The sequence below is a fragment of the Eubalaena glacialis genome, chromosome 7 (genome assembly GCF_028564815.1).
Source record: "Eubalaena glacialis isolate mEubGla1 chromosome 7, mEubGla1.1.hap2.+ XY, whole genome shotgun sequence".
Classification (NCBI taxonomy): Eukaryota; Metazoa; Chordata; class Mammalia; order Artiodactyla; family Balaenidae; genus Eubalaena; species Eubalaena glacialis.
The window spans coordinates 1,885,504-1,896,335 of NC_083722.1; the positions used below are offsets into that span (position 1 = coordinate 1,885,504).

A 10,832-nucleotide genomic window follows, 5' to 3' on the forward strand; every position below is an offset into this window, starting at 1 on the left:
ACAGTAGCTATTAAACTCATCACTCATATGTGCCACATTAGTTATTTAAGTTTTACTTTATTTCAACACCATATTATGTGGCTTTAGATCTAGTTTATTATAGTGTATCTGCTAAAAGCCTTTAAAATGCTACACTATTTAGGTGATTTTGAACAGCCTTTGGAATATAAAAGAATGAGAAAAGTCATCTGAAAACAGAATTAAAAGGAAAGTTGGAAAACAAAAGGAACAAAACATAGTAGAAAAGTAGAGTGTGTGGAATTTAATCAATTCAACAAAAAATAAAGCGGAGGAAAAGAAGGAAGAGAGTTCAAAATAAATCCAGAGGAGGGAAAATGAGTGAAATAGAAAAACCTGGTTAAGAGCAGGAAAAGAAGAAGAATCTGAGCTTCACCAAACTATGTTAACAAACGTAAGTTATTGAATGCATAGATAATTTTTTCCTCTTAGGAGAGGAAAGACTCTTCTAGAAAGAAATTGAGCCTCAAGCCTTCAGAACAGTTTGCGTGTCACTCGAGTGTCTGAAGTTCAGTGTAAACTCTTGTCGGTGTACTGCAGGGAGGGTCTCGACTACGGTTAGCTGAGCTAAGCTTCTCAAGGAGAGGAGGGGGAAAGAGACAGGGAGCCAGGTGGGAAAACGATGCGAGCATTTTTATGGTTCCTGGAGAGGAGGGTGTGGGTTGGTGAAGATCTCCCGTGGCCCGGCAGGAGGCTGAGCCGAGTCAGTCCAGCTCCGTCCGCATTCCGGAGGACATCCGAGCCGCTGGAAGGCCCTCCTCGCCCACCCCTGCCAGGCCTGCTGGCCGCCCGTGCACCCACCCACTGGGCGAGCGAGGGCCCCCGGGGCCGGGGCCTTGGCAGACACAGAGAGAAGAGCTCCACGCCTCCCGACCGTGTGCCCGTCCGTCCTCCACAAGGCGAGACAGAGAGCCGGGGAGACTGCTGACATCTCTGGGCCCTGAGCCACTTACCAAGAAGAAACTGAATGGGACACATGGCCATTCCTCCCCACCTTCCACACAGCAGTGACCGCAGGGCCCACGCCAGGGCCCAGGTGACACAGGGGACATCAGACCAATCGCAAAGGACGTTCTTCTAGGGTCTCTGAGGAACAACATTCTCAGTGCTTCCCTCAAAAATATCCTAAAACATTTAACTTCCCAGTCATTTGATTTCTAATATTCTGGAACGGTTCATCACAAAAACAATTCTTCCTAAAAATGTTCATGTTTCTGCTTAGCACCATTTCGCTCTTTAAAGATATGGCCTACTTACAAAAATTATATCACAGAACCTGGAGAAAAACAGTCCTGGAAACATAATCAAATTCATAGAAACTATTGCAAATAGTTGGTTATTTCACAGTCATCCTGTAGGAATATTGTGTCTCCTCTGTTCTACAGAAATTAGTGAACAGAAGAGGAAACTCTTCTGTTCATTCATTTGTACTGTAAAGCAGCTCTAATGAGGAAGCCCTCGTATCTGACTTAAATTTTGCCCGTGGAAGTTTCTTCTTGGTGTTTGCTGAACAAGACGTTAGCTCATCAGGAAAGTGGAGGTCTCAAAACACCCACGTTTCAACCTGACTCGTTTCTTCTATCCAGTACATTTTACACACTCACGATGAAAAGACTCCTCCGCCCTTTACATCTAACAGCTTTAGTTCACTGTCTATTGCATCGTTAGAAATGCCCTTCCTACCTGGACAGGGGTTTTCAGAACAGTAGCCAGACAAAGAGGGATGTATCCCAAACCTACCTAAGAATCACTTGCTCTGATTATTAAAAATAATGATCCCCAGCCCTCAACCAGAATGCAGGACTCACTTAAATAGACCTGTTTGTTCCGCAAACATTCTTGGTGCCTATTCGGTGCCGTGACCAGGAAAGCAGCCAAGAATGCAAGGTGGAGTGATGTGAAGTCCTGACGTTGAAGAGGGCATCCAGAGAAGGGTGACAAACAAGTTCCAAACAATTGCAGGTGCTAGAGCGAGGCCCACGCCGGGCGGGCAGGAAGGGTGCTCCGTGGATGGTGAGGGAGACCCAGCGAGCTCAGACAGGGGACGGGGTGCGGCTGGCCGACACCTACTGAACGCCTACCCTGGTGACAGAGCCTGTGCTGAGTGCTTTACATACATTCAATGTTCCAACAGCTACGGCCCCACTATTCAGACAGGCAGCCCCCGGGTTGGTTTAGTAACTGCCAAAGAGCTAGTGGCCAGAATGGGGCTCTGCACGAGGTGTGCCATCGGCAAGGGCTTGTCCCTGACTCTGACCGCCACTGTCAACAGCGAGGACCTCAGGGTCTTGAGGAAGTTAGAAACTTCTGCAGGGCAATTGTGGCCCTCGCAGTGCTTCTCTGGATTTCATGCCCAAACCCATCCTTTTAAACCATCCTTCCTAAGAAATGTGTGTTTCCATACGCTCACCCTCGTAACCTGTAAAGCAGCCACCAGGCTGAGGAACTGCCTGCAGGGGAGAGGCGCACGTTCAAAGGCCCCCGAATGACACTGCACCCACCTGTATGTAAACCTCCGTGACACAGAATGGAAGTTTGCCTGTTCATGAAGTTTCTTTAACTCTACACAAGTGACCAAACAGAATCGGAAAACGGCCGTATAAATGGCGACAGGTATTGCTTTATGTGAGAAAAGATAAAGTAGAACTGACACTTTTCAGGAGACTAAATTAGCACAGTTACCTCACTCTTCCCAGATCTCGAATCCTGCTCACTAGAACTTTCTTCCAGAATACACTTCACTTCCTCCACCTCTTCCATGCACTGAAAAAAGGCCATTTTCTCCAGCTGGTCACCGTGGTAACACGTGTTGATTTCTTCCAGCCTCTTCACTTTTAGCATCTTGGTGGTGAGTCCGACTAAGTTCCTGCCTGGTGTGTGGTTTTCGTCCCCCTCTGTCTCCGACTTGTAAATCAGGGCGCAGGCGTGGCTTCTGAGTCTGCCCCCCTCTTGACCGCAAGGAGGAGAAACAAGAGTCCTCATCACCGACTCACACATTTGACTCTGTGGGAAAATGACCACTGGGAATTTAGAAGTCGCTTCTATTCAAACAGAAGGGACCCACAATTAGGAAGAGAAATGCAAATATCAATACTGAGTTTCCAATGCTGGAACTCTGAAAGGAAGAAGGTTTCTTTCCCCACTTTTTTCTACAAAAGCAAACAGTAAGAAGCCACCTTAAGTTTCACTGGGCAACTAAAATTTTCCCTCATTACCTAAAATAAGTGTTTACGTTAAGTTTATGTCAAGTGGCTGGTATAAGTATGGGAGACAAAGTTTCTCTGGGTTTAACTGGATTGCTGGTTTTGCCCCTCCTGGCCCTGATGGGAAGGGCTTGCTGTGTAAGGAAGGGGCTCTCTAGCGCTCCCCCGTGGGAATTCTGTGCCCTCGGAGGAGTGCTCGCCACCAAATGAGCCATTTCCAGAGCCCCTCTCTGCCTACATCTTAAAAGGTTTGGTGTTTATTTTAAAAAGAACTTTGTTTCCTAATAATCCTCTCACATAGATTAAGATTCCCAGATACTTTTCTTTGCATCCTCATCAGCAGCTAAGTACCAAAGATTTCACATCCTTGTGCTTTCCTTGAAATACTTCCCTTACAAATGTAAGTAATACGTGTTCTACTGCTCTGATACTAAAGATCCACGCGTATGTATGTGCCTATGCATCTCCTGATCATTAGGGGAGACTGATGAGAACTTGTGGCCTGTTCCCTCCTGAGGCCCCCTGCTGGAGGTTTTCTGGAAATTTCTTCTTCCAGCTTTTTCTCAGTTTGAAATCATCTGTAATTAGCTCCACAAAATGTCGTCTTTCATTTTCTCCACTCAACTAGTAAAAATAATACCTTGAGTTACAAATTATTTAAAATCCAATGCTCTACAAAATTCTACTGAACCACACAAAGACCTTACATTTAAACACACTAAAATGTAAGCAGGATCAACCAGAGCTCTGTAAAATATATTATAGACCAACATCAGTGTTCTTACAAGTTGCCCTGAAAACAATTATTATTAAAATAAGGATTTCATGGCTACGTCTAAGACAAACTACAACTAAAATCTAATATGTAATTGTAGATGGTACTCAAGTTGGCTCAGGAAGCCACATAAAAATTAACATATTAAAACAAAAGCTTGGGTCCAAGATATAAAAATTTTGCAGAGAAAATATTAAACGCTAAGCTCTACCTGGAGTTTGGTACAACTTGTTGTTTAAGGTGATGTAGAAAGACAGAAAATAAGAGTAATTACCATTTATAGGAGGACATGCTGGGGTCCAGACCATTCCAAGTGCAGAGTATAAGTTCCAGCAGATAAAAGGGAGTTTGCAGAGTTCAAAACAACTACGCAATTCCCTGGTAAAAGTCTTGACTCACTGTCAGAGTAAGTCTTCTGAAAAGACAAGTGTCCACTCTGAGAGGAAGTATCCTCTCTCTCAAATGCCACTTTGAGCCCCTGTTTAAACTCAGATGGTCCTTGATCTCATGTTGCTCAGCTGTTGCCTTCTTAGTCAGACGGGGAAGAATATTAATTTTAGACACTAGGCTTTTCAAAGCCGATGGCTCCATTTCAGAGGTCAGGTAAGGAGAGGACAGACCGTAACAGTGGATAAAGTATCACCTTCACCTTCTTGTCCCGTCAGGGTGCCAACACTCTCAGGACTACAGCGCTGCGTTTGTCTTTTGCCATCAGACGCTCCGCTCTCCTGCCCGTTTCAGACTCGGCATTTAGGGCACGCTTCCAGCCAGAGGGTTTAGGTGTGGGAACCGCACAGCCACCTTTTTTGCCCGCCTTACACTTTGAACACATCCAACTACAGTAGGAGAGAGCTTCTGATGGCCAAAGCACTCCGCAAGTCCTTAAAATTATTTGCAACATCTCCAGCTGTTTACAGCTGCAGGGAAAGTTCAAAGGCACAGGCATGAAGGGGAGTTACAAGAACAGTAATAAACTCTCCCTACAAGCAACACTCTGCCTTCCCCTGCCTTCCATCACAGGCCAAGAAAAGAGAATCCAGTGCCGGCAAACCACCTGCCTGATCCCAACAGCAGTGGATGCCTAGATTTATTGAAGTTGCATAAAGCCTTGATTCCCCAGAAAATCAAACTAATAATACAGACGATCCTGCAATTCTTTAACTTTCACCTCTTCAGAGCCTTTGCCAACCCCTCCACTCCCCAACCCAACACCAGTCTCTAGTGCCCTCTTGCTTTTCCAAAAAAGAATTTCTTATTTTTAATTCAGATCAATGTATTCCATATAAAATAAAAATACTTTTTCATTTTGAGTAGCATATAAAGAATTATAGCAAGATCTTTAAAAAGCCAAACGTTTGGTATTTTTCTAGGATTAGAGAACTTTGCTCTTCAGGAAGAATACCCAAACAATATTATGTATTGTGAAAGATAAATTATGTGACACAACTGTTATGAAAAGACTGAACTGATTTGAGGTTATCAATTTTCCTTGGAGTAATTAAACTGTGAAAAAGTACTGATAAGGTGACCAATCCCCACACCCAATGAAAACCATGTGTATGGCCTTCGGCTAATTTGACAGTACCCTCTACCCAGACCATCCAATCAGTGGAAGCAGACTTTCTGTCCCCTCAGCTCCAGCAAACCAGGCGCAGGCTCTAATCAGCCAGAAGTCAGCAGAAACTGCTCCTTTGCATATTTCCTTAATATTTTTTTTTATATTAGAGTAGTTTAAGATCTACAGAAAATGTAAAAAGTGAAAGGGTAGCAGAGAGTCCCCCTATGCTCTGCACCCAGTTTCCCGGATTTTTAACCTCTTACATGGGTATAGTACACTTGTCACAATGAATGAATCAATGCTGATACATTATTATGAACTAAACTCCTTACTTTATTCAGACTTAATGAGTTCTTCCCTAATGTCTCTTTTCTATGTTGGAATCTCATCCAGGATTTCATATTCCATTTAGAAACTCTAGGATTTATGATGGATTGGATACAGGGAGTGAAGGAAAGATGGTAGGCAAGGATGACTTTCTATATTTTTTCCTGAGCACGTGAAGGAGAGAGTTGACATTGACTGGGATGGAGAAGGTCATGGGAGGAGTAACTCTGGGGGAAAAAGTCAGGCCCTCAGTGTTTGACAGGTCTATTAGACATCTGAGTTGAACAGGTTGTGATATAGAAATCTAGGCTTCAGGGGAGAGGTCCAGGTTGGAGATATAAATTTGGAAGTCGTCACACGCAGATAAGTTTCGTGCACAGTATGTATTCAATAAGCATCTGTCAATTGATTACTAGAGAGAAGGTTTTTAATTATGTCTATTTGTCCTAAAGGAAAAGTCAATTAAAAGAACCCATGCTACTTGTCTTCTAAAATTAAACGACAGTAGTGCAGTTCTGCTGTGTCACACTATTTCTAGCTTCTGGCAGCACAGAGGACAGGCAGCCTGGTACAATATTGACCACCAAGAAAAACAGGTAATGCATGCATACCTACTGTGGTCTACCCACCTAGCCTCAGCACCCTAAGTCCATACCCATAAAATCACCGGAACATCTTTAAAGATGCTCTAAGGCAGCGGTCCCCAACCTTTTTTGGCACCAGGGATGGGTTTCGTGGAAGACAATTTGTCCAGGGACCGGGGGAGGGGGGGATGGTTCAGGCAGAAACGCGAGCGATGGGGAGCAATGGGGAGCGATGGGGAACGGCAGGTGAAGCTTCGCTCGCTTGCCCGCCGCTCACCTCCTGCTGTGCGGCCCCGTTCCTAACAGGGACCCCTGCTCTAAGGCGTGGAAAAATTCACAGTGAGGCTAGAAGCAGCCCCAGCGGTACTTTTGCTGGATTGCCCTCATATTTTGGAGTTGCAACCCTTTTTTAAAAATACTAACCTCAGGAAAACAGCATTCCACAGAGCCACAGAAATTGTGCTGCTTTTCAAGGGACATTGACCAGCAAGAGACCGTGCTGCCATAGGAGCGGGCGCGGCAGGCATTGCCAGTGACTCTGTGTGCTGGTCGGCGTCCAAAGCAGCCTGGACAGTGCTAATGGCTTCTGCGTGTGCACAGCATTCGGAATGTCTCAGAACAAGGGCTCTTAAACGTCTACGCACACAAGTGGAGCAACCTTCACAAACACCGAAACGCAGGTGAAAGGCATCCCTGTTATGCACATAGCTACTGAATTGTCTTCCTTTCAAAAAGCACCACTGAGTATGATTGGTAAGAGCAAAAATTGATACGCTGCACTTCACCAAAATTCAAAATCTGCTCTTCAAAAGACACCATAGGAAAATGGAAAGACAAGCTACAGACTCGGAGAAAATACTGTGAAATCATTTTGATAAACGACTTTGATATTTGATATTTGATAAACGACTCATATCCTGAAACAAACTCTTACAAATCAACAATATGATGACAACCCAATTTTTAAAATGGACAAGAGATTTGAAGGCTATCTTACCAAAGAAGATAGATAAAAGAATAGTTAATATGCACATAAAAAATGCTCCGAAATCTGTCATTAGAGAGATGAAAGTTAAAATCACAATGAAATAACATTTCACACCCGCCGGAAGAGCTATAATAAAAAGACAGAAGAAGGCAAATGTTGGTAAGGATGTGGAGTCACGGGAACCCTCAGCACACATGTCGGAGGGAGTGTAAAATGGTGCAGGTGCCTTGGGAAATAGTTAGTTCCTTAAAAAGTTATTCCCCATATGACCTAACAATTCTTCTCCCAGGTATCTTCCCAAGAGAAATGAAAACATTTGAACACACAAAGCCTCACATGCAAATGTTCACAGCCGCATTATTCACAACAGCCCAAAGCTGGAAACAACCCAAGTGTCCAGCAATGGATTCAGTGAATGGAGAAAGGTAATTGATATACCCATTCAAATGCAATACTACTCAACAATAAAAAGGAATGAAGCACTAATCCCTGCTACAAGCTGGATAAACAAAAACATTGTGCTAAGAGAAAAATGCCAGAAACAAAGACCGTATACTGTAAAGTTCCATTTGCATGCAATGTCCAGAAAAGGCACATCTATAGACACAGGAAGTAGATTTAGGTTGCCTGAGGCTGAGAGCAGGAACAGGGATTAACTGTAAACAGAATCTTATTGGGGTGATGGAAAGGTTCAAAAACATTTTGAACTGAGAACTCATTAAGTTCCCAAACACGTAGTTGAATTGTACACTTAGGATGGGTGACTTTTATGATACGTAAATTACACTTCAATAAAGTAATTAAGAAAGCAGAAAACCCAATAATATGAATAATTAAAGGTAAACTAGTTAAAAGAAGAAAGAAAAGCACCAGTGAACAGTTTGTGGCCGGCTGTTCCAGGTGACCCAGGCTGGATCCAAGGAGTCATAAATCATACCCGACGCTTGCCGGGTCACCTGGGGCCAGAGAAAAGGAAGAGGAAACGGTGAGTGGGAAAGAGTTAAGACTCTCACTCTTCTCTTCTCCGGGTAGGAATACCACATAGTGTATGATTTTGTAATTAGTAGAAAATGAACAGAAATTTAAAACTAATTTCTATCTCTCACTTTCTACTTGGAGACAGGAAACTCCGAGGCAGGAGGACAGTCATGTTACGGAACATTCAGACTTGTTTACAACCCAGTTGATATTAGACCCTTAAAATGTCCAAGTGACAGTGAGTAAGTAGCTAAATTTTGTGTCATAAAAAATGAAAATAAGATAGGAGGATTGAAAACAATTAGATAAAAATATAGCTGGGGCCATTTAAAAATTAGTCTCCTCGGAAGTACTAAACAGTGTTTTCTGTTCATTACTTCTATAATGGTTGCACAATTTGTTCATCTAATTATAGCCTTTTTTACTTTCTTGTAAAATGTAAATACATGTCACTGAGTTAATATACTGCCTAGAAAACATGTGTGATATTTAACAGGAACAGAGTACACGGTACAATCCTATTCATAAATTTATAAATACATTTCCAAAGCTCATACGACTTTTATATAATTTTTGTTAGACATGTTTCCTTTACTCTGAATTATTTTTTTAGAACGTAAAACCTGCAGAGAATTTGCATGAACAGTACAATGAATATCAATACACCCTGCACGTGGACTCACCAAATGTTTATGTTTTCAATATTTGCTGTCTCTCTCTTTTCTGAGAGTAAGTTACAGACCTTGTGAAACTTTATCCCTAAATACATTGGCATATGTCTCCTTGAGAACAAAGACAGGATCCAACCAAAAATCACACAGCACATTTAGTTGAGATGTCTTTTTAGTCTCTTTTTATCTATTCAAGGAACAATAACCCAGTCTTTTTTTTTTTTTAACCTTTCATGACATTGATATTTTTGAAGACTTCAGACCAATTTCTTCATAAAATATCGCTCAATTTGAATTGCCTGATTGTTTCTTCACATTTGGAACCAGGCAAACCTCTGATCATGAAAACCACATCAGTGATGGTGCGTCTTTCTAGGAATGTCTCAATAGGTGGTACGTGATGTAGCTTGTGTCATGATTCATATAATTTGGTATCCTGATTCAGGTGGTGTCTGCCAGATTTCTCCACAGTAAAGTTACCCTTATTTCTTTTGTAATTAATAAGTAACTTATGAGATTTTTATGGGTATCCTGTTCCACAACAATCTATCACTCCATGACTTTAGTATCCATTCTTGCATGAATCAGTTGTTACCACAGTGATTGTTAAGCGGTGATTTTCTGCATTTATTAATTGGTTGTTCTTCTAGTAAGAAGAGTCCTCCATCCCCAGCCTGATCCCCGTCCCTATTTAGTGTCATTTCTAAACATGATACACATTCCCGTGTTAGTCATGCTGATGCTCAAATTGTCCCAGATTTGGTCAATGGGAGCACCTCTGTACTTCTGACATATCACTACTGTTTTGGGGGGCACTTCATTGCTTTCTGGCGTAATGAGATGTTCAAAGCTCATCATGTCATTTTCCTGCCCTGTTTCTAGAATCTGCCATCTCTCAGAGAAGCCCTGGCTCCTTTCAGGGAAGAAGGGTATTTAGAAACCAAGACCAGGGCAATGGGGGTGCTCTTTGCTACTGGGGTGTCATTGCTTCTAGTCCTTTCAGTGGACAGAGCTGGAAATATAATTTTTTTAAATCCTGAGTTCATTCTTATAGTTTTCTAATTCCAACCCAGCACCATAGGATTCTCTCTGATCCTTCCCCCATTACACAAATGTACCTCCCTCCCATTAATTCATTAAGCCTGAAAATGAAAGAACAAAATAAAATGCCTGCTGTAAGGTAAAATTCATGCTTCTGTTGAGATTATTCTAAACAATTGGGAAAAGTGAGAGTATTCATGCCCAAATTTTAAAAATTCCATTCTACAGCATGAATCATCATTTTTTTTTTTCCAGTTGGAATTTGAGGAAGGGTATATTTATGTTTCCATTCTTGAGAAGGCTTTTCTACCTTCTAAATTGGAAGTGAATTTTAGGAGCTGGAAGAAGCTTATGACAGGAACAAGGCATGAAATTACAGAAGTGCAAAGCCCAAGACATGCTCTTCTGACCAAATGTTGGCCTACTTTTCCCAAGAGGGTAAGGTTCAGTAGAGAAATTTTCCATGGGGAAATGCTACAGCAGAGAGGGTAATAGTGGCTGAAGGGGAGGTGGGTGAAAACTCCGCATACTCTCAGGTTTGGGCTATTTCTTATTAAAGGTAAAAGTTGTATCTTTAGGTAGAAGATAAATTTGGCTATTATGTAATGGTTCATAATAGGTTTTTAGGTTTTATCCTACATATTCAAAAGTATTGACGTTTCTTGGTGCAAAAGGACCATGGCAGCTGG

The 10,832-nt window shown here is 42.3% G+C and overlaps 1 protein-coding gene across 1 annotated transcript in view; it reads right to left on the reverse strand.

Moving 5' to 3' along the window:
• The window catches only part of MYLK4 (myosin light chain kinase family member 4), a 75,104-nt gene extending 70,801 nt beyond the window's left edge, over nt 1–4,303 (reverse strand). Inside the window, exons 1-2 of the mRNA XM_061194772.1 lie at nt 4,271–4,303; nt 2,701–3,021 (exon numbers count right to left, since the gene is read on the reverse strand). Of these exons, the coding sequence (XP_061050755.1) occupies nt 2,701–3,021; nt 4,271–4,273 (324 nt within the window). The 5' untranslated portion in view covers nt 4,274–4,303. The remainder of the gene's footprint in view (nt 1–2,700; nt 3,022–4,270) is intronic.
• Nucleotides 4,304–10,832: the final 6,529 nt, after the last annotated feature.